The following is a 27,034-nucleotide window of genomic DNA, read 5'->3' as shown; positions in this document are numbered from 1 at the left end:
GTATATATAGTATGTGTGTATATATTATACTATATACTATATGATATATAATATATAATATATTATGCTATGATATATTGTATATAATATAATATAAATTAATTAAAATTAATTTATTAAAATATAGATATAATATTAATATATGTGATATATAATATTATACTATATACAGGCATATATAATATATATATTATACTATATATATACATGCACATACATACATATATGCATTTTTTACATCATCATTCATCTTTGTACAATGTTTGCTATATCCTCTCTGCTGTAGTCCCCACAGAATTCCCACCCCCTGTTCTGATCCCTCTCCCTCACCCTCCCCTGCTAAATGTGTCCAACTTATCTTTTACCTGCTAGTTTTGTTTTTGTTTTATTGTTTTTTCCTGATCCCTTGTTTGGTTCCTCTTATAAGTGAAGCCATCTGATATTTTTCTTTTTCCTTCTGACTTATTTCACTGAACATAATCCCTTTTAACTCCATCATGTTGCTGCAAATGGCAACTTTTTTATTGCTGCATAGTAGTTCATTGTGCATATATACCATATCTTCATCTTTTTTTTTTAATACAATTGTTTCTTTTTGGGCATTTAGGTTGTCTCCATAGAATGATACTCTTTGTAATGCCATAGTTGGGGAGGGATTCCTAATATCCCTTTATCTGGGTCTAGTACTTTGAGTCTAAATTTCATTAGATGGCCTCCATTGTAATGTAAGCACCCTGTGCTTTTGTCTCTTGTCTCCTGGGTCCTAAGAAACCAGCAAAAATACCCTCAAGAGGTCATGCTTACCTGTCAGGTCACCTGTCTGGGCCCTGGCTCTGATCTAACTGTTGCTCTGGGTAATAGTTTATGCCAGTCCCTGGATGCATTCAGGATGTTTTATTTTTCTATTTCCTTTAAAATATATATTAATATTCTCTGTACCTGTGATTATAGTTCTATAGTTGTTGCCATGTCTTTCTTTCCTTGAATAGTCTTGTTGGGGACATTGTGTTTAGCATTTTACTTTTTTCTTTTCTGGCAGTAAACTAACCGTATATTAATTTGATAATCCTACTCTTTCTTTTCTATTATAAATCATTAATTTCTGCTTTTTATTTGATTCATTCCATTCTCTTATTACCCTGACTTAACTTTTATTACTCTTTTCCTAGCTTTTGAATCCCTAGTTTAATTATTTCTATATTTAATTGCTTAATAATGAAATCATTGAAATGAAAGACTCTTCCTTTTACAGATCTGGCTGCATGCCACAGAGCATTATTATTAACAATATTTTCTAAACAATGTGTGTAACTACAGAGTTATTCAGGAGAGAACTTCTTTTGTCTATACTTCAGGGATTAAATTTTAGTTCTATTGCTTTGTGATCCAAGAAAATAGACTGTACAATGTCTACTTTATATAACTGAATGGGTCTCCAAAAAGTGTTGGCCTAATGGATAACTAATTTCTTAAGCGTTCTGTAAATTTTGGGGGGGTTGGGGAGGAGGTCTACAGATCCTCTGTAGATTATGAAATGCCACTTATTTCCATCATGTCATATTTGCAGGTCCAGAGACTCAGAGTTTGTATTTTATCTCTGTATGTGATCATGGGTCTACCTGCCCTTCCCTGTGCAGATCCAACATCTACCTGCTGAGTTGTGGGAGGGCAAGGCAAACTGCAGTGATAACCTTCACAGGGTACCCCAGGACTGGAAGAAGCAGTAAAACAAGGGTTCAAGATAGCCCCTTGTGCTCATGAGCCTTTCTGTCCTAAAAAGAGTGGCTTGGTCTTAAGACAAATCACAGGTACATGTGAGAGCACGGACCACAGTAGACTGAGAACCCTGAATCTCAGAACATTTTGTTGACTAGCACAGGAGCAGCCAGTTCAGCCTAGGGGTGAAGTCAGCACAGGAATCACCCCAAGCCCAGTAAGTGCTTCCCTTTTCCAAGAAATCAGCAGCTACCAGGATGTCCCCTCATATTGAGTCAGCCTTAAGTCTTCGGGTCTGCCCGCAGCACAGTGCACCTAGAGGCTCATCACTCAGCCTAAGAGACATTAATGCTGCCCTAAACTATCACCAAAACCCCTCTCATTCTATGGCTGCTTGACCTGTTGTACAGTAACAAGTATCCAGTTACAGTCACTACCTCCTGCTGAGTGTCTATTTAAATTGTCCTATTAAAAGTGCAATCTGAGGGCCTCCCCAGTGGTGCAGCGGTTGAGCGCTGGGCTGCCAAGCTGCCCACAGCCTCTGCAGTGCCGATTCAATCCCCAGCCACCAGCAAGGGTCCCACAAGGCACGCAGACCTCTCCTGCCATGCCCGCTGCTCCTCTCAGCAGTATATTTCATCAGTCTGCCTGTTCTGTTCCCCACTCTGGCTCTGGTGAATTCTCTCACCCTCTGGCACTTCTGACGGTACCCAGTGCTTGTATAAATAAATAAATAAATAAATCTTTAAAAAAAAAAAAGGTGGAATCTGAGGCTATCTTAGCCATATATAATGCAGTTTATTTTTATATATTTGTCCCTTTTAATGCTTCTTGCTTTTGAATTCTAATTTGTCTGGCATTTAATAATAACACCCCAACCTTGTCTTTCTTTAGATTTTGTGTGTATTGGTTTCCAATTGCTGTGTAACCAATCACCGCAAATGATGGTGACTTTGCCACTACTTTTATTGTCTCAGTTTCCATGGATGAGGAGTCTGGGTATTTCAGTGGGTGTCTCTGCTCAGGATCACAAAAAGCTGAAATCAAGGTGTTGGTCAGTTGTATCCTCATCTGGGGGACACAACTGACAAGGGAAAGATCCTCTTTCATGCTCCCTGAGGTTATTGGCAGAATTCATTTCTTGACAGTTGCAGGACTAAGGTCCCTGCTGCCTTCCAGATGTCAGCAGGGACTTCCTTCTAGAGACTGCTCTCTGGCCAGGGCTTTACACCAGGGAGGGGGGTCAGAAGACGTGGAAGCTTCAGGGCTATCTTAAAATTCTGTCATTGCAATGCTCACTTCTTTTTGAAAAAAAAATTATTAATTTTGTTTTTTAAATTACATTAATTTTTTTAGGTTGAGGTATTTTGATGTTTACTTTGTTCGGGTAGGTCTCTGGTAATAGCACAGACTTGCATTTTCATGAAACCTGAAGGTCTCTATTTTTTAATAAATGACACTGACAAATTTACATTTACTGGGACAAATGTGACCTTCTTGTGTCATTTTATTTTGTGGGTTTTTTTTTTTTTTTGTTCCCTTGACTCTCCTGCCAGCCCTCTCTAGGGATCAAAGCTTCCTCTGATTCTTTTTCTTCCACTGGTCATCCAGAAACATATATTGCCTAACACATTTTTTAAGCAATTACCTGTATATTTTTAAACCATTTAATCCTATTTTCTCTATCACCATAGAGAATAAAACAAAAGGTAAAGATTTGCCTATATTGTTTTTCTTCCTCTTCTTGCCCTCAACCAAGAAAAGATTATAATTTTATATTCACATTATTGGTGTTTTTTATAGTTTCTTCTACCTCAGGAAATATTTTGGATGTTATATTAAGTTGTACCATCATAAGAACAAATATTAAATATTAATTCAGATTTTAAAGGTTTAATTACTCACCATTTAATTTTTAGTTCATTTTCCCTGCATCTGAGGTCTCTCTTTTAATTAAATTTTTAATTGAACAATTTTAAGCCATTTTGAATTTCTGAATATCTAAGTTTCTGGGGTTGAGGACTGGAAGATATGCCCCCATTTCTGCCTTGTTGATTTCTATAACATCATACAAACAATTAAGACATTTAGGAATTTTTTTGTGCTCCATTTAGAAATGTTTCAGGGAGATTTTAGGGTTCAAATTTAGAAAGTACAGAAAGGTTTACACTACAAGATCTCCCCATTAATTCTATCCTTTGGTTACCCAACTTCCCCTCCCACAGTCATACAAGGATATAGTTTCACCTGTATCCTTTGGAAGAGATTTCATATGCATAGAGAATCCTTCTCCATCTTTCCCAGACCTTCCTTCCCCTCTCTATTTATCTTCCTCCCTCTGCATATTTAATTTTTTTTTTCAAACTATAAGACTGACCCTTGAAAGTAGGTCTTGGATCTGAGACATTGTGGGGTGGGGAAGAAGGTGGGAGAATAGAGAACTGTGGGGAAAAGAGGTGGAGTTTGATAGACTGGGGGCACTTTTTGTAGTGGGAAAACTGGTCACCACACCTGGGGGAGAAATAAATATTTAAATAAATAAATTTTTGCTCCTTTTAAATGAAATTGTATCACTCCGTTGTATTGAACCTTTTTTTTGCTTAACATATCCTGGAGATCTTTGCGAATCAGTAGAGTGCTTCCCCACTGGTTTTTATAACATAGTACTTGCATGATTTTTAATGGTTCCAAAGCACACTACATGGCACTTTCAAATTCCTGTCCCCAGTTTTTAACGTTCTTGTTTATTTTTGTGGGGTTGTTTGAGATTGTAAGTAGTCAGACAACTCCTCATTTATGCCCCAAACTACCGTTTCCTCTCTATTTTCCCTAAAATACACGAATACCACAGCATACACACACACTATTACTGTAAAATGTCACCAATTTAGGACATATTGAAACAATCAGAGTTCAGAGTCCATTAAATTTGAGCATCTCTACAAAGCCCATCTAAATGCCAAGCTACAACATAACACCAGCAGAGAATGCTGATGAACTCTTGGTCTATGAATCAATGTCTAACGAGAATTGATTTAACAGGTTCCAAAGGGCTTTATGTTATTGCTAGTAAAAGAAATCCCAGCTGGCACTTTCCAGCACTGCCTGGATATTAAACGGGGCTTATGATGATTAAGCAGCAGAAAAGTTAATTAAGAGCTAAGTCCAGGGAAATGCACTGTTCTCAGAGGACAGTAGTAGTCTACTAGACAACTCAAGGAAGGAGAACAGTCATCAAACTTCAAGCATTAGGTAAAGGCCCTGCAATAAGCAGACTCATCCTGCCCCTACCCTATGAGGTCAGGGATCAGCAGCTGAGAGCTTTCTCCCTATATCGGACACCCACTTCCACAACAAAACCAAAAGACCCCTTCTAAAAACAAAACCTCTGCCTGGATAAAAGGGCAAGAAACAATGGTGAGGTGTTTTGTGATTGTTTTCCACATTGGATGGGGCCACCATAAAATGTTAATAATATGAAACAGAAAGGTAGGGTTTAGGAAAATGCAGAAGAAATGAGAATGTTGTCATCATTAAGGTCAACCAGCAGAGCAACAATGTCCAAAATCTAAGAGAGGAAATTTCTAGAGCATTAAAATGACTTCATATCCCTAACCATGGTCTCAGTCATGTTCATGTCTATGCCCTAGATGAATCCCTAGGACACAGGTGTCAAGGTCATCAGAACTAAAAGAGTGCTCCTACTCCATCATCATGACCACAGTTGGAAAACTGTGCCACAGCAAACCAGCATCTCACTTAATTTTTAGAAAACTGTATTTGTTGATTAAATTGGTATAGCTAAAATACAAGGGAAATTTGCTAATTCTTATATCTATGAAATTTCCAAATTTGACATGTCAGGTCTAGATAATCAATGCCAATTCCTAGGCGATACATAAGACACAGGGGTTTCAGCAGGGTTCATGTAACAAAATTTTTCTTCTGGCACAATGTCTCAGGCTGATTGCTTCTTAAGTAAGTGAGTATAAAATCAAAGGAAACTGGGCCTTCCTGGTGGCGCAGGCAGTTGAGTGGAGCGCTGTGAGGCTGTCCGCAGCCTCTGCAGTGCCAGTTCGATCCCCGCCGGCCTCAGAGCAACCCACATGGTGAGCAGACCTCTCCTGTCTCACCCGCTGCTCCCCTCAGCAGTGTATTTCATCAGCCTGCCTGTTCTGTTCCCTGCTCTATCTCTGGTGAATCCTCTCACCGTCCCATGCATCTGGCCTGTACCCTGGCTCTTGCATAAATAAAAAATAAATCCTTAAAAAAAAACAAAGGATCTTGAAACATGAAAAAAAAAAAAAAACAAAGGAAACTCCAGTGACAGGGTTCTCTTGTGTTATTCTGACCTGCACTTAATACACTTTTCCTGTTCTCAGTGAACAAAGAGGTCCTAAGTCCACAGGGCTGCAACACTGTTATGTCGTACAGGGAACTAAGCTCTATTTGCTTAATCAACGATAAACAGAGATTCCTTGTCAAACGTCACTTGCCATAAAGAACACAACACAGAGTGTGTTCACTTGGATCCTGTCCACAATTTCCGGAGGCTCTAACACGGGAGGTTTCACGAGTGAGCAAACACTGGCTAGGAGCCTGGCACGACACACTGAAAACCAGCACAGTGGTGTGTCTCAGTAGCCTGGAAGAGTTTTATTTCATGCAGTTGAGCCAACCATTCTACTTTTAGGGATAAATTTTAAGGAAAAAAGATGGAAGAAGATGACAAAATTCCATGACAGATGAGGATCCTCACTGCAGCATTCTCTACTTTATAAAAATCATAAATAACCCAAATAGCAGTAATCAAGATGCAATTAAAGATGAATTTATATGGTGATGATGATGTGACACAATATGATATGACATGAGACATATCACCGTAGAACATAATAATCATATCTAATGATACAGGGGGAACTATATAAAATGTCAATTCTCTTTTGAAAACTCTGTCTACTGTAAATGTATATGCATATACTTTTTTTAAAAACCTGCATTTCCCCTAGAATGGCCCTTCTCACACTAAAGTGCCAAAGTATTCATTTGTTTTGCTTTCTACCTCTCCCTCAACTCCCTCAACTCACCTGTATATCTTCCTCTCAACACACACACAGTGACCCCCAGACATAGTATGTTATGTGGGGGCAGAATCTTATCTATCCTGCTCACAAACTTTCCCCAGAGTACTGCAGTGCATACTATGCAGCCCAATAAGTACTGATAAAGGCAGAAACTGGCAATAAATGCTGAGTATCCAGAAGGCAACCTATCACTGTTTTATGATGGTTATTTCTAAAGTATGAAAATATGTGTAATACTAATTTTCTTTAAACTTCTTTGTGATTTTCCTTGTTTTCTATATGGTCACCTGCTTATAATCAGAAAATATGTTTAATATATGAAATTATACATATTTACTTTCCAGTACATTTTTATTCCATTTTTCACTTTAATAAACATGTAAATGTGCGATAAGTCATGTCTCACCACCTACCCAAATAGAGTAACACATTTGTATGTTCAGAAGAAATCATGTCCCATTAAAAAGTAAAATGATTCTCTCTCCTTTAAGACAAGTAAAGAAATAAGGGCTGCTAAATCCACAAATCTGATAGAAAATAAAACACACTATTAAAAACAGAACAAAGCCTAGAACATACTCTCATTGTAGCAAAAGATTGAAAACAACATTGAAAATTCTTTTACTTATTGTATATACAAAGAGGGTTGTGTGGTTCGAACAATACAACTTTATGTTCCTTTGGAAAACAGAGAATCTTCAAGAATACTGCTTTTCTCTTCTTAGTATCCTTACCCACCTTAAAAAGAAAACTTACAAGAATGAAATATTATCTAGGATCTTAAGACTTTTCATGTAAACCTAGTATATGAAGAAAAAAAAAACCACAAACCCTAACATGTTCATCAAAGAAAATTCTGCAAATACAATAAAGTATAAGAAAAGCTGTTTGTTCGTACTATCACAAAAGTAACCAATGACATTAGTCTGCATACTTTCATGCAAATTTATGTAAGTATGATTCAACTGTGTTAAAATATGCACTCAAATAAAATGTGTACTTTTTTTTTAAAGATTTATTTATTTTTATACAAGAACCATGGTACAGGCCAGATGTGCAGGAGGGTGAGAGGATTCACCAGAGACAGAGCGGGTAACAGAACAGGCAGACTGACGAAATATACTGCCGAGGGGAACAGCGGGCGAGACAGGAGAGGTCTGCTGTGCCATGTGGGTATCTCAGCGGCCAGCTGCCCAGGTAGATTGGAATGCAGCAATACATTGAACACTACAGAGCAGCGAGGATAAACAAGCTATAACCAAATGTAACATATGGATGAATCTACAAAAAAAACTGAACACAAGAGGCTAAATTCAGAAAAAGACACATCGTATGATTTTGTTTGTTAAAAATAAAAGATGGGCAAAATTGATGATACCACTGGCAGAACAGACTGAACTTATCCTTGAAGGGTAGTTACTAGAAGGGATCAGAGTGGCTTCTGGAAACTGAGTGAGTTCTGTTTCTTGACTTGGATGCTGGTTACACAGGTATGTTTCATTCTGAAGCTGATGCCAAGCTTGCCTTGGGCTTCAAGAAGCCTGTGGTTTAGTTATAGCTGTTTGGCAGCTGTATCTTTAGCCCTTTATCTAATTCTCTCCTTTTCGTTTGACTCCTCTTCTGCCTTTACAGTTCTAGCTATGATTTAATTCACTTTCGCTTTAAATCATTTCTCCTCCTTCCCAAAGTTCATACCATGTATATGTGGAGGTTAATTCTCTCTGGGTTATAATTCAAGGAAACTAAAAGCTCTCACTACTGCTAAACAAAATTTACCATTGTTATGAAAGTCAAAGTCAGTAGTGGCTATAATTTAGCAGTTAATCTATCACTTGTTGCCTTCCTTTTTCTTATTAAGTCTTATCTTTCAGACTTCCTGTCATTTTGTAGCTCTTACTGGATCCCTTTTGTGAGTTCCCTTTATAATTGGACCTGTGCATGAAGGCCTGGTGCAAAGAAAGGCCATATTAAATGCCACTGAACAAACTCCAATTCCTCTGGGTGGTGACAGCTGTTGAACACACAGAAGCTGACTTGGCCTGGAGTAAAGAGCAGGGCTGTGTCTGAACCCCGATACAGAAGCTAAGATGCTGCTCAGGGAACTGAGCACAGAAAAGGCCCTGGGAATACTAACCCTTTTTTCCTTCTCAAAAGCAGGCGGACAAAGGGGCTACACTAAATGCAACTAGGTCCCTGCTTCACAAACTTTGCAGAAGATAAAGTGCCAAAGACCATGTCTTGCAAAAAAAGATTATTCTTCCACAAGAGCAACATTCCAGTCATCAGAAACACCCCTGCAGCTGTCCCGGCAAACAAGCCTCTTGTCCCAAGAATGCCAGAGGCAGTTCTGTCTTTGGAAGATGAACACAGCAGAGTCAGGCTGTTGTTACTGGGGAAGCAGCCAGTTAGGAGCATCTGATCTGAAACCTCCTGGCTGTGAAAGGAATCCCTGGCCTCGGTGGACTGGAATGCAGCTATGGTTATTCAAGCCACCAGTGATGTGACAAGGAAAAGGCAGAAGAAGAGGACAGGTCTCGTCTGCGATGACCTTTTCAAACTCTCAGTTGAACCCTTATGCTAAACTGTTGATTATAAAAGGTGAAACTCAGGAAAGGAGCAGTGTGGGTTGACAGAAGGTGCAGCAGGCCTCAGGTTTCTCTTTTACATTTTACACTGTGGCCTTGTGCACAGCACATGCAAACTACTAATGCCTCAGCCTAACTGCTAGTTTTTCATAGGGGGATGAAAACATCTTGCTGTGGGAAGGCGAGGGACAGGCCCCCCAAAATCTGTTTGCTATAAAATCTAAGACTCAAGGACTGACGCTCCAAATGATTTAACCTGGGCTGGCGCGTGGTGCACAAATGTTAAGACTTGGACAGGCAGCCGAGCTGAGCGAGAACACCAGTGTGGGGCTGGGGGCTTTGGGACAGTGACTTCAGCAGGCTCAGTTGTAAATTGAGGACAATAATGCCTACCTCAGATAGTGACAGGCACTTGTTGCCTAACGGCATTTTGGTCAAGAAGGACTGCACGTGCGATGACACTGTTGGCCTGGAAACCCCTAACCTAGTGACAGCGCAGCCCACCATGACATCACCTGTTCACCCCAGCTCTAGACAACACCCTTCAGTTTACCTTGTGCTTGATTTAATCTCCTGTTGCTTTTGCTCTTCACGGTGCCTAAGCAAACTATTTTCACTGCTAGTGTTGCGTTCTCCAAAGGATGGAATCACCTGGTGAATGCCTTTCTCAGAAGATATCTCCATCATTAAGTGGCATCTGATCATGTATAATGTGAGGACGAAGATTATATTTTAAAGACTAACTCAGAGACTGCTGTTCTCTATCTGTGCCTTCCCCAGTTGCACTGCAGAGCTAGATTCTAGGCATCCTGAAGCACCTTGCCAGGCCCTGAAGCCCAGCACACTGAGGCAGGCAAAAGAAAACAGATCATTCCCCTCTGTCCTCTCTGGAACAGAGCTATCCTTACCTGAGCTATTTATAGCTGCCTGCTCTGTGGTGGCCCCGCCTGTCAGCACGCTAGTGTGGGCTCTCCACCAGCTCCCCCCAGTCTACCTCCCCTCTGCCACATGGCAGGGTGCTTGTTCATCCTGCTTCTTAAAGCCTGTTTATCAAGAGTGATTTTAGACCCAGATAAAGATCCTGAGAGTAGGCGTGGAAAGCAGTCCATCACTCCTGCTGCTTCTGGTCCCTGGCTCTAGCTCGCAAAGCTCATGTGTCCCTTAGAAGACTTCACACACCGTGCTGGAGTTAGCGGTCCACACGCCTCCTTCCCTGGGAGACTGTAGCCTGTACTTTCAAGAACCTGGTGTATGGTCACAGTATCACCTTTTAGAACTGCATCCAAAACTCTTCAGAGAAGTCAAACGTACCAAGTACTGCTATATCACAACATTACCCAGTATAGGGTAGGGTAGAATAGTATATTCCAGTGGTTCTCAAATGTTTCTGGAGGCCCTGTTAAATTGCACTTTGCTAAAAATCATCCCCAAAGTTTCTGACGAATTGCACTTCTAACAAGTTCCAGATGGTTCTGCTACTGCTCTCTAAGGTTCCAATAAAACCTCACTGCAAAAACAGGTGGCAGTCCCTATTTGGCCCTTTGGTCAATAGTTTGCCAACCTCTACACTAAAGGATTCTAAATGTTCAGCTGTAAACTTTGCAACAATGAGCAACTAGACAAGAAATTAGAAAGTTAAGAGACTTTTGCCCACATTGCTGCTTCTAGATTCATCTAGTTAGAGAGTCATTTATTCTAGAGCAGTCCTAGAGTGGCTGGAGAGTCTGTCCTTGTGTAAACTTTGGTCCATACATTATGAGCGTTAACACTATTGAGTGGGTCATGGTAGTCTGTGCTTTTCAAGAAAGAGTTCAATTCCTCAAGCTGTCAAATTTATGTGTATAGAGATTTTCATAGCATTACTTATTATTCTGGAATGTCTATAGGGTCTGCACTAATATCTTCTGTGTCATTTCTGATACTGGTGGTTTGCATCTTCTCTTTCTCTCTCTTTTTTTTTTTTTGTTAGTCTTACAAAAGTTTGTTAACTTAAAACACTTTTCAAAGAACTAGTTTCTGTTTCATTCATTTTCTGTTTTCAACATTTTTGATTTCACTTATTATTATTTCACTTATGATTTCCTTTCTTCTAGTTATTTTGGGTTTCTTTTACTCTTTTCTCTCTAGCTTCTCAAGGTGGGAGCTTAGATTTTCAGTCTGAGACATTTCCTCTTTCCAACGTATGTGCTTCATGCTCTAAGTTCTATTAGCACTGTTCAGCTGTTATCCCAAAAGGTTGGAATCAACTTCATCCAAACTCCTGCTATTGCTGCTATTTTTCTCCCCCATGAATCTGAAATGTCCCTAATAGCATCTATAAAAGAGGGTCCTACCCAGTAGATTTTCAATGGATGTTTGTGCAGACATGGCAGAGGAATAATCTCCTATGGCAGCTACAGCTTCATGAAATATATTTCTTAAATAATAAGACTTGAAAGCTGAAATGATGCCTTAACTCACAGGTTGCAGAACCATTGTAAAAGCAGGCATGAAAACAACATTAATTTGGCATATCTCCATCAGAGCCCTTGCATGACTAAGTGAGCAGGAATATTTTGAAAGGAACTTTTTTGCTGAGCAGTAGTTCTCAACAGTGGGTGTCAAGTATTTGGTACACTGTGTTATAAACAGGTATGCTGTTATCCAGGCTTTGTTGTTCCACTTACAGAGTACAAGCAGAGTAGATTTAACATCATTCTTAAGAGCCTATGAGTTTCAAAATGGTAAATGAGCAATGACTTCCAGTTCAAGTTGCATTAGCCCCTAAAAAGAGTCAATCTGTCATTTGAAGCTTTGAACTCAAGCATTGACTTCTCTCTAAATATGACAATCCTAGATGGCACCTTCTTCCAAACAGAGGCTGTTTCATGTACACTGAAAATCTGTTGTTTAGTATAGCCACCTTTGTCAAAGTCTTAGCAAAATTTTCTGGGTAATTTGCTGCATCTTCTATATTACTTATTTCACCTTGCACTTTTATGGTAAGGAGAAAGATTCTTTCCTTAAGCCTCGCTAACCAGCCTCTGCTGGCATCAAACATTTCTTCTGCAGCTTTCTCATCTCTGTCAGCCTCCACAGAATTAAAGAGAGTTAGAACCTTGCTCTGAATTAGGCTTTGGCATAAGAATGTTGTGGCTGGTTTGATCTATCCAAATCACTGAAACTTTCTCCATATTACCAATAAAGTTGTCTCTTTTATATTTGTGTTCACTGGAATACTACTCTTAATTTCCTTCAAGAACTTTTCCTTTGCATTTGCAACTTGACTGGCACAAAAGCTTTCATTCTACACCCGCTTTTGATATGTCGTCCTCACTATACTAATCATTTTTAGCTTTGATTTAAATTAAGAAATGTGCAACTCTTCTTTGGACATTCTTCACCCGAACATTTAGAGGCTATAGTGGGATTATTAGTTGACCGAATTTAATACTGCTGTATCTCAGGGGGTAGGGAGACCCCCAAAGAGGGACAGAGATGGGGGAAAGGTCAGTTGATGGAAGAGTCAGACAACACACAAAATTAATCCATTCAGAAGTTACATGACCTCAGTTAGTGGTACCCCAAAACAATCACACTACTACCATCAATGATCACTGATTAGAGATTACTATAGCAGGTATAATAATGGAAACGTTTGAAATAGTGTGAGAATTACCAAAACATGACACAGAGGCACAAAGTGTTGTTGGTGAAATCCTGCCGTAGACTAACTTGACACAGGACTGCCACAAACCTTTGATTCATTAAAAAAAAGAAAAAAGAAAAAAGCAGCATCTTCGAAGAGCAATATTGCAAAGCACAATAAAATGAGGTATGCCTATAGTTGCTGATATATGTTTGGACTTAAATCCATTAATTTTTCATTTATTCTATCTTTCATTTCTGTATTTATCTGTGCTGCCCAGCTGTGGATGACTTGAACTTTTTTTTAGAATTTCTTTTTGATTTCATGAAATGTTTGGGACTATATTTCTTTGTAGAGCTCTTTCAGTGATTAGTTGGTAGGACAAATTTTATTTATACAAAACTTAACACAGGGCCTCCCGGTGGCGCAGTGGTTGAGCGCCGCGTTGCGAAGCTGCCCGCAGCCTCTGCGGCGCCAGTTTGATCCCCAGCTGCTCCCCGGCCACCGAAAGAGGGTCCCACATGGCGCGCAGACCTCTCCTGCCACCTGCTGCTCCCCTCAGCAGTGTACTTCGGTCCTTCTGCCTGCTCTGCTCCCCGCTCTGGCTCTGGTGAATTCTCTCACCCTCCCGCGCTTCTGACTGTACCCAGTGCTTGTATAAATAAATAAAAATAAATCTTAAAAAAAAAAAAAAAACCACATTCTACGGATATGTAGTCATTTTACCACTTCAACTGAAATATTAAGTCCTTTACCCCATTTATGATACAATTGTCCTAAATATTTCCTCTACATACATTTAAGGTGACATCAATCAATGTTATAATTTTCGCTCCAATTGTCAAACATAATTTTGAAGGTGCATTTAGGAGAAGATAAAGAGAACATATTTATTCATATTTTTGCTTGTTAAATTCTCCTTTTCTGATGTTTTAAGTTTTCTTCCATGACTTCTGTTTAGAAAACTTTGTTTAGCAAGGTCTTTTAGCAAAGGGCTACTCGTAACAAATTTTTATCTTTCCTTCATTTTCGAATGGCTTGATTTCCCCTTCATTCCCAAAGGCTATTTTCACCAAGTATTACATTCTGGGCTGATGGTTCTTTCCTTTCAACACTTGAAAAGTAACTCGCCACTGTGTCAATCCTCAATTCCCAAGGAGCTTAAGCCAATCTGCCTCCTCTCCACCTCTTACATGTGTCTCACATATGGTGTCCAGAGTTTTTAGTTGTACTTAGTGGAATGAACAGGGAGAAGCACACCTTTTCCATCTTCCTGGGAGCAGAAGTCAGGCAGCTGTCAGCATTTTTACAGTATATATAAAGTTGGGTTGTAATACCCTGCAAGAATACATGTGAATTTCATAACATAGGATGCAAATTTACTTCTCAATTTTCAAAATCCAAAGTCCCCTAAGTCAAATTTATTTTAAATTTGCACATAAGCAATATAGTGAGTTTATTCCCTCACCAATAGTTGTGAGGGCAGAGAGAGTGCAAGGCGGGCTGTCGATCTCCTGACATTTAACTGAATACTTAGCTGCACTAGAAAACAAAAGCTAAACAGAAGACATACTGTCATGATTGAGAAAACAGAGTGGAGACCACCCGTGCTCACTAGCTGTGCTGCTTTATGTAACACGTTTAATTCCCGGGGACTTACATTCTTCATTTGTCAAATGAGCAGGTTACACATGACTTCAGACCTGACTTTTAAGATCCACTTTTGCTCTAAAAGACCATCATTTATTCTGGCATATTGTCTCTCAAAACTATGGTTTGGTTCTGTCGGTTCTAGGAACAGCCTTCCCATAGTTAAAAGGAAGGCTGGAAGATCAAGGAAAGTTCCAGTCAGAGGCCTCCTTTGCCATGCTCAATAATAGCACAGCCACTCTAGGACTATTAGCGCAGAGCACCTGCAAAGTGCAGGGACAGCAGATGGGCACTGGCCTCTGTGATTTGTGAAACCAGCCCAGGAGGGAGGCTCTGCCTAAGCGTGGGCTGCAATATACAAGACTTTGGAAATCACCTCTGAGGCAGAAATGTTTCTCCAAGAGAAAACAAACACTCTCAGTCGCTGTGTCAAAGGCCAATTAGTCCCGCTGGGTGCCTGCTTGTGTTCACTGTCTCTACTTTGTATTTGAAAGAGCACAGAAGACTGAGGCCATAGTGCACGGGTGAACTGGGGGTGGGAATTCTATGGGGACTACACCTAAGAGGAGAAGGCAAACATTGCACAAAAATGAACAATGATGTAAAATATATATAAATAAATAAATTATATTTAAAAATAATAAAAATTAAAAATTCTCTTTGTATTTAGTCTGTCAAAGCAGAACACACAATTTTCTCAGACATCCACTCTTCATTTGCCCATTTATCCATTTTCTACTGCATACGGAAATATTTTATTTCTGTAACCAGAAAGAAATAGAAGCCACTGAACAGTTCCTACAGAAGGTGTGCACGGAAACAGAAAATATTTATAATGACCTCCCTAAATAAAAGGCTCCAGAGTCTCCAACAAGGAAAAAAAATCCTAGCAGCTGAGAGCAACTTCTGGCCACAGTGGATCGACAAATAAGTGAATGTACAAAATGAAGAGCGATGTCAAAAATCTGAATAATGAGGCATCAGCTGTAAAACAAACACTAGCATTTCTTTCTGCCTATAGAGAATATTCTAATTACATAAATCTGGAATGTGCTTGCTTTCAGAAAAGTCCAACCATAAAAACATTTTAACTTTCATAAAAACATTATGAAAATTTAAAGATAACTAATTATTTAATTCACCAACCAGATAAACCTGCCCATGAGAACAAGGATATTGTCATTCCAACAGCCCATTAGATACAGAGAGGAAGAAAAAGGAATCCCCATGTCCACGCTGTTCATCTGTGCTCACTTCCTCTGTGTTTCAGACCATTTCTGGCCAAATGATCATGGACATGTATGAATTACTATGGCTGGGGAAAACGGCCTTTGCCATCTGCAGAAATTTTCCTTCTTACTCTCTTTCAAGGCCTGAATTCTATGCACACCTACTGCTGAAGAAATGCTTCCTGCAGTCAGAGCTCTGAGGAATGAAGGTCAGGCCAAGAATTAGTGCTGCAAAGGCTTTATCAGAACTCAGCAGAGATGAGCCTCTGACATTTGCAGTGGAAAAGTAAATAAGACCAGGAACTTAGAACCACAAAAGCAACCTGATAGGAGATTGTTAAGAAAGATTATGGGACTATGAGAAGAATGTAGCTAGGATCTAAATTAGCAACTGTACATCTTTGAAGTAAATTAAGTAAATAATTAAAAGTAAATAAGAGCATTAGTATAATTCAGGTTATTTTTTCCCCTACCTTACAAGCATATTTGCAGCTTCAGACTCTCTTGGCCATTCCTAAAAGCAGACCCCAAGGAGAATATGTGGTAATTTAAGATTTTATGTTACTGAAGACCTTATTCCCATGGTCTGCCTTAACTGTGTTACTTCACATTCTCTATAGCATCCTCATGATTCATATCAGACTTAGCTCACTTTCTGGACTTTTCCTCAAGGGTTAATAAAGGCCCTTATTAAATTTGTGAGCGCCTCCCCACCTCTCTCTCTTCTGTTTCACCCCTTTCACATTCACCCAGGAGGCTCCTGACATTCAATAAATGAGTTTGAGGCACATGAATGATATCTAACAGCCTTGATTTAACATATTTGACCTTTTCATTATTAATAAAAATACCAATAATATATTTAAAAAAGGAGACTTTTTTTTTTAAGTCCTGTGGGATTCCTTCTAGCTTTTTGTTCCCACACCTGCCCACCCCAGTCTCTAGGCTCTCACCGGGTATCTCCTGCTTCTGTCTCCTGCTGGACCTTCCCCATCAAAAAGTGACTCTCAGACAGAGCTGGGTCAGACCATCAGGTGTGCCTGCTCTGGGCTTCTGCTACTTCAGGGCCCTGCCAGGGTACTTAGCGGGTTTCCAATACAAAGGAAGGAATTCCTGTCCTGCAGCATCCCCCTCTGAGGAAGTGGCTTCCTTAAGGGGACAAGTGAATGCCACAGTGTTGGTGTGGATTTCAAGAGCTACAAAGGGCCTGTGAGGAGAGGTCAGGCAGGTACATTCTGTGCAGACATAGCTGTTTCATAAACCACAGGGCATGCCGACGAGGAAAGTCAAGGTGATGTAGGATATAAGCAGGAGTATTTGTTAATTCATTAGATCAATTTAAGTGCCCAAACAAAGAAGAGTGAGAACAAAGGCATTTTACTTTTTGAAATAGAAACTTCTTGAAAAATTAAGTTCTTCTAATAAAATTTTAATTTGTTTAAAATGAAAATGAATTTTGAATGAAGAAAGATCGCTAACTCATTTTATTAAAATGACTACGTTCTTTTTACTTGGAGAAAAAAAGGGGAACTTAATCCTCAAAGGAGTTTCTGTTTAACAGATAAGAAAGACAGATTATTTCTGCCTTTGGGAAATGCTTTGCTTCCCTGCAGTGGTTCTTCCATACCCCCTGGAATTCCTATTTCCTTCCTCATAATGTTTCACCTCTGGGGGAGGAGGAAGGATTGCCTCCCACCCCCAAGGTAGCAGAGTGCAGGGCATGTCACCAGTGAGTGATTGATATCTTTAAGACAATAGAAACAGGACTCAGGTGCTTTGAGCCCCCTTCCTTACCACAGGAGAAAGGGGTTTCTTTTTTTTTTCTTAAAGATGTGTTTATTTATTTATACATGCACTGGGTACAGTCAGAAGCGCGGGAGGGTAAGAGAATTCACCAGAGCCAGAGCGGGGAGCAGAACAGGCAGACTGATGAAGTACACTGCTGAGGGGAGCAGTGGGCGCAGCAGGAGAGGTCTGTCGTGCCATGTGGGACCCTCACCGGCAGCTGGGGATCGAACTGGTGCTGCAGAGGCTGCAGACAGCTTCACAGCCCAGTGCTTAACCTCTGTGCCATTAGGGGAGGCCCGAGGAGAAAGTGGTTTCTAAGCTACAGCTGCTAGACTTTAGCAGCCAAGCCTCTTAGAAAAAGACTAGGAAGGACATGCTCTGCCTTCATGCTCTCCCTCCTCCCTTCCCCTGGCTTGGTCTAGCCTGGGCCCAGCAGTCCTTCGCAGGCTTAAGTTCACCGTCTGGTCAGCAAATGCTGACAATTAATGGCCACTTGAAGTTACAGGAAACAATTTCATCAAATCGCACCTCTGCTCCCCCACTGACCATGTCCATTAGAGCACCAGCGAATTGTTGGAAGTTATCCAGCTACTAACTAGCTTCTGGCCAGGACATATTAAATGAGAAATTTTAAAGGTTGTGGCTAGCTCGCAAACACCTCCAAGACTCAATTTGAACACTAGAGTACCCTGCAATTAACAAGTCATTTTTAAAACCACCTTGTAAATGTGCCTGATAGTGTGAAATCATAGGGTATCAACTATGATGATAGGGTATAGGTTCAGAGGTCTTTCCACGGGGTCTTTTAGTGCATGAGGGGTTAGAGGCAGAAGACCAGGCGTTCAGGCATGGGGAACAATTAAATACCCAAGTGACCTCCCAGCCTCCTTCTCCAGTTGCAAAATCAAGGGCTGAGCAATATTTGGATTCCTTTAGTTCTCAGGAATGGGTAATAGTCAAAGTAATATGAGGCTATGTTGCTATAACAAACAAGCTCAACAGCCTCAGTAATTTCACCCAACTAAGGTTTACTTCTTTCTCACTCATCGTTCACTGCTGGTCATCAGATACCCATTCAATGTCTTAGAGAAGGGCTCCCTCTAACCTGTGATGCCACGTCCCAGCAGGAGCTTCCCAGGTCCCCACAACAAGCAAGAGTTTGGGAGGCACAGGAGCAATAAGGTGTGTTGGCTTGGCAGTGACACCAGCTCTTCCCTCACAGTCATCAGTCAGATCTAGGCTAACTGCAGGGGTCTGGGAAATGCGAAATAGTTGGTGGACACTAGCCCTGTCAGTCACCAGATAACATTCTATTTACTTATTTTAATAAATTAACCTATTTATCTGAAAAGATATTAACAGAATATCATGATAAGCTACACTGCAGAAGTCAAGAAGAAAAAGTTCTTAAAATTTAGTCTGCCAGACACACAGGAAGGCAGATGGAGAAATAAGAACACCAAGAAGCCAAATGCCCAATACCCAAGCAGACAGCCCAGGGAGGAGGGACAATGAACAAGTCAGGGGCTCTGCCCTGGGGAGTTACCTGGGGAAACTAGTGTGCTCCAACTGATGCTGGGCCTTCCGGCTCTGAGTCACATGGGGAGCACTTAGCATCCACTTAAAGAGGCTTAGCCACCCCCCCCACCCCATCCAACCCAGTGCATGGTGGGGATCTGTCTGCTGGTCTCTCTACAGCCCAGGAAGCTGTAGTTCGTATTCTTCCTTGAGTTCAGACCTTACTGCCTCCCTAAGATTTATTTTCTGCCATAACTGATGTTATTAAAAACCTACCAAAATCTATCCTTGGGGTGTCTAATGCTGGAAGCTACTGTCAATACCACCACAGACCCCAGCTGAGCTTCCTGCACCCACAATGTGCCCAGGAACTCAGTCCTAGTTGGATTCTGGAACACTGTGGTTTTAAATGCAGCATATGTATCCAGCTCTATTTTTCTGCTAATTAAAGACTTTTCAGGTGTGACATAATTGAGACAAGAAAGGGATGGAGAAACTTTGTGTGTTGACGACAAATCTCATTCCTGGCAGAACAAGACTGCTGTAGACGGAGTTAGGATCTGAATTTCTATACTGATTAATGCATTATTCTCCTTGAATTCTGCATAGACACAATATATTTGTCCTATTCACTCTCCTGAATGGACTAACACTGGAAGCAGAGGGCAAGAAAAATATAGAAACCTAAAAATTCATGAAAAATATGTGCCTCTCAGCTGGCATCACTGAACCTGGAGCTGCATCCACAACAGAGAGACAGAGGTACTTCGTGGCTGCCTCCGTCTGTCAGCAGACAGACCTGTGGTTTTAAATGCAGCATATGTGAAAGTGAAAGTCAGGGCAACAGAGATGTCACCTTTCCTGGCTCCAGGTCAGGGCCACTGTACAGCAATGACCCAGCCTCTCCAGGAATCATTTTGACCTCTGGGCCCCAAGTCTAGGTAACAAATCAAGGCAAGAAGTGGGAGAAGGATACACAGCCACGTCTGTCTGACCTCAGAGCAGACTCTGGAACATGGTGCACTCTGGGGATGGTTTTTATTTATTTATTTTTTAAAGATTTATTTATTTATTTATTTATTTATTTATTTATACATACAAGCACTGGGTACAGTCAGAAGTGAGGGAGGGTGAAAGAATTCACCAGAGCCAGAGCGGGGAGCAGAGCAGGCAGAAGGACCGAAGCACACTGCTGAGGGGAGCAGCGGGTGGCAGGAGAGGTCTGCGCGCCATGTGGGACCCTCCTTCGGTGGCTGGGGAGCAGCCGGGGATCGAACTGGCACAGCAGAGGCTGCGGGCAGCTTCGCAACCCAGCGCTCAACCGCTGCGCCACCGGGGAGGCCCAACTGGGGGTGTTTTTAAAATTTCTGCATCTTTCCTAGGATCCTGCACGACCCTGACTAGCAGCAAGCATGGCAAATGGACTCCAGATGGCAGGTTAAGTAAATAGTTTAGGACACTCCTTGTGGTGGGGTGGGGGGGGGGACTATAGTGCCTTGGTGGTGGGTGTGATGTGGTGACATACATTTGAAGAGGTGCGACTCTAAACCTCTAAGTGTTGGAAAGCAATGACACCCCAATAAAATATAAACAAAGTGACAGCAAGAAAATAAGAGTAATTCATAAACAGAAAGAGGGAAAAAAAGAACAACCAGCTACCTACATATTTCAATGAAATTCTGAAAAAGGAGTAGAAACAGCAAACAAGATTTTCACTCACAGTTACTCAAAAGCTGGGGTGGTTCTGTGTAAATTGGGGATCCCCTTATAGGGACTGCTGTGGAAAATTACCAGTAGGAATTGTGCAGAGTACCCATGGCAGGGTCAATTCACGGTGATTGCTTTATACATTTTTGTTTTCTTTCTGTGAATTCACTTTAATGACCTAATTGTGCTGAACTCTTCAGCTCCACTACCCCTCTTGACCTGACCATCGCAATATGTTCTGAGGACATTTAGTTGACACTCCACACCTAGCTATTGACGGCACTCTATACCAATCATTAGAAACACCATCTCTGTACTACATTTTTGAAACCTGGTGTGTGCTCTACATTCACAGTGCATCTCAGGTCAGACTGGCTACATTTCAGGTACTCAATGACGTGTGATTGGTGGCTGGTACCGATCAGTGCAGCTTTGGAATATGAAATCCCTGGGCAAAGATTTGATTTACCCACATATAACCCAACAGCTAGAAGGTACTCTGCACCTGGTTTTTAAATTAACTAATTATTTAATTAACAGGGTTTTTTTTTATCTTGCATCTAGCAAGCTCACGTTGAATATAAACAACTTAGGGGACAAAAAAAAAATACCACAGTAGGAATAAAAATGATTATACTAGAGTACTCATAGTCTGGCGAGGAAGGTAATAAGTCATGTATAGAAACAGAAAGTAAGAAGGGTAGGAAAAAAGTGTAAGGAAGGAAAAGGAAAACAACCCATATCACTTTGAAGGGGAGTGGGGAGGGATATGATTAGAGCTGAGATGTGGGCACAAGCAGGCTACTTGGAAGCGTGAAGGCAGCAGGATCACATAGAAGATCATTGCAATGGTGAGGATATCAAGCAAGGAAAGGTGCACTGGCAGAAGGGTTGGAGGAGAGACAATGACAAGGTAGAATCAACAGGGCCTGACCTGGATTTGTATGGGGGCCCAGCAGGGAAGGAATTATACAGACTGACTTTTGAGCTCTGTGCCTAAGGAAGAAGTCAGTGCCATCACTAAACCTATGAAATCCCAAGGGCTAACAGGTGCACAGATGATGAAGGGAGCTAATGATGACATGACATCTGGTTCTAACACAGTAGACTCAACACATGACCTCTTTTTTATCCCTCTGACTTCTTTCAAGTTTAGGCATTTAGACCCAACTGAGCAGTAACAGTATTTCTATGAGCATTCTACAAGGTAATACTAACTGCAGAAGACTCAGAAAACCCTCTCTACAAAATGAAGAGGATGTAACTGGGCCAGGAGACCCCACCCTCTCCTGGTCAGTCTCCTTGACCAGGTGTTCAGGGTTTTTTTCCCTATTCTATGGCAGCTAAGAGTTCTAATAGAAGATTGTACAGGTTTGAGTCTAATTCTCCCAAGAACTGTTCACAAAGCTCTTTGGTATTCTTCAGTGCTATCTGCCAACAGGAAAAATTAAAGCGAGGAACAAGCTCAAAAGTGCCATCATAAACTCTACCCATTCTAAGCTAACAACTTACAAGGTTATCAAAACCTTGATTACAAGTATAAACAGTCAATTTTCGAACTGACACTAAGCCCAACACTGAAGCTGGCAGGTTTCTACAAAGGGCAAGGTATTCTTGTAAAGGTAAGTGGGTGTTACTTGACATAAAGACTCTGAACTCAGGGCCAACAGCAGGGAGCACTCTCCGGAGTTCACTTGTCCACATACGGCTCACTGCACCCAGGTGGGCATCGGAAGCATCTCACCTTAGTCGTTCTTCTTCTTTTTTCCGAAGGTTGAAGTCCCGCTGAACCACCTGGAGAACATGCTCTGTTTCATCATCCGTCAGACCAGACAGATCCAGCTTCCTCCCCATGATTTAATATCAAACACAGATGATGAAATAAGACCTGAGAAATGAAACAAGACCACACGTTGAGGGCAAGATAAAAACTCCACATGAACAAAATCAACCAATTTTGTTATTACAACAGAATTAAACATAATATGTATAAGAAATAGTATCTGGTTTTGCTCTCATATTCAGCAGACATTTACAGACAACTTCAGCAAGGCTGCAGAGAAAAAGAGAAGACAACTGATGATCTATTAGTGTCATTCATCTTAACTCTTAAATTAGAAAAAAATAGGTAAATTATTCTTTTCAACAAAATGAAAAACACATGTGTGTGGATTTCCACTGAGTGCCAAAAGACAACATTCAAAAAATTTAAATTTTGTGACTTGAAGTCTTAAATTCTAAATACTTCATGTAATTGCAAAATAAATTATACTACTTAAAAAATTTTATCTATAATATGTCCCTTGAAGTTCTAATCACATTACCATGAAATATAAACTAGAAATCAATAAACTCTCTTTTGCAAAAGGAGAAAAGATAGTAAGATACCCTTACATAGCTATTCTCTCAGCAGAAGAAAAGATGGTATTTCAAAAACATCTTCCAGTAGTGGATAACTAACAGTTATGCAAGAAACATATCAAAAAGTGATTTTAATGAATGTCTATATTCAGGGATGAGGTCAAATAAATGTTTTCAGAAAACTGTCCAAAATTTAAGACTACCATAAGTATAAATCTAAACATTCTCAATAAAATATGCACCAACTCAGTGAGACTTCAAAAGGATTATATCTCATGGCCAAGTGGAGTTTATCTAAGCAATATCAAGATTGAGTCAACATTCAAAAATCAGTCAACGCAATCCAGCACATTAACCCTTGCTCTTTATAGTACTGTCTTTATCCTAAAATTATATATTTTGGCTTTCTAAATTTTTGAATTTTATATAAATTATATAAAAGAAATCATATTATATGCATGCTATACATGCATGCACATGTGATGTCTCAATGTTATGGTTTTAAAATTTTTCATGTTGATGAAGATGCCTACAGCATTCTTTGTGCGTATACTAGAATATGCCAGGGTATGAAACATGCTTGTCTCTGTTGAGACAGAGAAGCATGCCCCATGTACCTACAATATGTATCAAGTTCAAAACACAGAAAGCCAAAGAATAGTTTTTGTAGGAATAAATGTGGTAAAACTATAAAGAGAAAATGGGATGTCTGAGGGGAAAGACAGAGAATCTGATTGGGGATAGTCACAAAGGGGTTCAAAGCTATCAATACTGTTCTGTTTTATTGGAGAGACAGTATTTTTTTAAGATTTATTTATTTATGCATACAAGAACTGGGGTACAGGCCAGAGGTGTGGGGGGTGAGAGGATTCACCAGAGACACAGTGGGAAACAGAACAGGCAGATCAACTGAAATACACTGCTGAGGGGAGCAGCGGGTGAGACAGGAGAGGTCTGCTGTGCCATGTGTGTAGCTCCCTGGCCAGGGATCGAACTCATGATGCAGTGGCTGTGTATAGCTTCATAGGTTGCGTCTAAACCCCTTGCACTACCAGGGAAGCCCCTGGAGAGACAGTATTGCCACTGTTTCTGCTATTGGTTCTTCTTAATATTAAAAGTTTCAAGTTATATACATTTTTTCTGTAAGGTGTCTTTTATAAGCATATAAAGTAAAATAAGCCTAAGCTAAATAATGCTAAAATTAATTTAATATCATCATAATTAATGTAAATATTTGACATCATACCTCATAATTTATTTCATAATTAACATGATAGTTCAAGCAAGTATTTGAAACATTGTTCAAGGAATATGCTGAGAATTATGATAAAAATAGTGATGATAATGATTTTGATAGATCTATTACTACATTCTGTATATTCACTATGCAATAGATTCTTTAATCTTTCAATAATCTCAAAATCACAAAATCCCATGTCACTCTGTTGCTACCACTTACATATAAGAAAACATGGGCTCATAGTAACATGCTCTAACTAAGACAAAGGGCAGGCATCTGTATGTCTGTCTAGTTCAGGGTCTCTGCCTCTCCTGCATGTGGCTTCATGACACACAAAGGGACACTCTGAACTTTGGGTTTTTAAACTCGAGGTCCAGAGTGCCAAGCCCTCTTTTTCTAACTGTGACAGCAGGTGCAGAAGCTCCTATTCTTGGTTGTTATTTGGAAACCAGTGATGCGCCCTTTTTCGTTTCCAAAATTATGGTAATCAGCATAGAGAACAGAATGGCTTCATTCCTTAAAGTCTGTTGTATAATTTAAATCTCATGGCTTTGTGGAGCAGATTAATCTCAGGATTCAACCAACAATCACAAAGGAATTCCAATCACTAAAACAAAATATTTTTTCTTGCCAGTAATGCTATTTGTTAAAAGTAAATTTTTGATGCACTTTGCCCAAGTGATGGTGGAGGTGAGAATTCTGTACAGGTGAGGGCTGGGAGAGAATCCGGTGTCCCTGGGAGAAGTAAATTAGAAGTGAGACTCCACCCTTCTTGGACTGCGAAGGCAAGGGGAAGCTTCACAAATTGCCATGGTCTACTCTGCTGGTGAACAGGAAGAGAGAGTGGAGGGCACAGGGAAAATGCAATCTGGCTTCTCCCTTTAAAACACCCCATTAAAGGTGATAATGGCACTTGGGAGTTTCCCAGAAGGTGACATGTCTGTCCCCTCCACTTCACTTCATTAGCTTTTGGTTTCTGACAATTCCAAATAAGATTCCAAAATACGCAGTTAGCAAAAGACAGAAGTGGCAGCTTTGATCATATCGAGTCTAAAAAGAAAGAGCAGAACTCAAGAGGGATGAATGGTTTCTGTAAAGATATAAAGTAGCTCTATATGGACAAGAGAGAATGAGAAAACTGTTTTGGAAAATGGTCAAAATTTCTTCCTTTTTTAGTAATAAACACAATTACGTTCCCTGAACAAAAGAAATAGCATCTTAGAACTGGACAAGTCTCAATGTCTTCTCAACCAGGGGTCACTGAGGTACGGCCCTTTCATTTGAAGATGACAGAGGACAAATCCAGGAGAAGGAAGCAACTTCCAAAGACACAAAGCCAGTCCTCACCAGGGCTCAAGGCCCTGGATTTCTCTGGTTTATACCCAAGGAAGATGGGAGCAAAGAGAATAGAGTTTAAAATTTATTAATGAGAAAATTAATACAACTTCAAAATTTTATGAGATCACATTTCCCTAATGTGTGTTTTTCAGGTTACTCTTCCCACAGCAGTCTGAGAAAGGGGAGCTCTGCGGTGAAATAAATTTGAGAAATGCTTCAAAATGTATTGTCCTCTGGGGGATGCACAATGCAGAGAAGCTTATCAGAGCCTCTAGGAAGTCTGTGGTTAAAGAATCAGTCTGATTTTGTTTAACCCTGTATTTCTCAAAGGTTTTTGTCTGCAGGTATCTCTTTGATAATAGCTTCATCTTCACATTCAAAGAAATGACCATCTGGGAAATACTGCAGCAAGTGCATCCCATGATGACAAACTCTAGCAGCTACTCTAATATAATTACTTGATTTATCTGTGTTTTTTAAAGTGTAATTATCATAAGAAGCTACAGAATTAGATGAGCTTTAGAAGAAGTCGACGACTTAAAAAGGAAAGCAGATGGATACAGCTTTAAAGTCAGAAGAACAAAACAAAGGCAGAAATGTCTCTACTGTTCCTGGGAAAAGTCACAAACATGAGGAAGGACACAGATACCTCAAAGGTAACTGGTTAGCACAAAGTCTGCAAATAAAAAACCCCAGAAATTTGAAGAATACAAAACACATACATAATGAGAAAAGGCAATGTCTACTCAGGTGATGTTCTAGAAAGTACCTAGTAACTGGAATAGAAGGGTCAAGAACAAATGGGATCTTTATAAACCCACAGTAAGTGTACGCACTCATGTGTGTATGCACCTTACAATGGTGCACCAAATACAGGGCAAAAGTACAAAAATTAACTTAGAATATCTGAAGTCCATGGCTGGATCTGGACCAGAACCGAAAAGAAATTTCATGTTTCTACAAAGGAATCTCAATGTAAGGACTGTCCCATTTAAAAGCACCTACTATGGGGGTTGGATGAGAGGAATGAAAAGAATTTTGCCTAGAAAGGAAAACAAACCTATATGTGATCAATGGTGTACTTATACTTTTTCTTTGGAGAAAGGGGTATTTGGTGTTTGGGTTATCAGGCTCACTGACCTCCATTCCTTCACCTTTAAAGTCTTTGTCCCTGGCACGAACAGCCC

At 40.2% G+C, this 27,034-nt stretch overlaps 1 protein-coding gene across 1 annotated transcript in view; it reads right to left on the bottom strand.

Moving 5' to 3' along the window:
- The window catches only part of MYRIP (myosin VIIA and Rab interacting protein), a 236,970-nt gene that overhangs the window by 182,570 nt on the left and 27,366 nt on the right, over positions 1-27,034 (bottom strand). Inside the window, exon 2 of the mRNA XM_037526745.2 lies at positions 22,653-22,796. Within this exon, the coding sequence (XP_037382642.2) occupies positions 22,653-22,762 (110 nt within the window). The 5' untranslated portion in view covers positions 22,763-22,796. The remainder of the gene's footprint in view (positions 1-22,652; positions 22,797-27,034) is intronic.

This window comes from Talpa occidentalis, unplaced genomic scaffold (assembly GCF_014898055.3).
Source record: "Talpa occidentalis isolate TD23 unplaced genomic scaffold, MPIMG_talOcc4v2.1 talOcc4.10, whole genome shotgun sequence".
Classification (NCBI taxonomy): domain Eukaryota; kingdom Metazoa; phylum Chordata; class Mammalia; order Eulipotyphla; family Talpidae; genus Talpa; species Talpa occidentalis.
The sequence above is the reverse complement of the archived record's forward strand: the minus strand, read 5'-3'. Positions and strand labels throughout refer to the sequence as shown.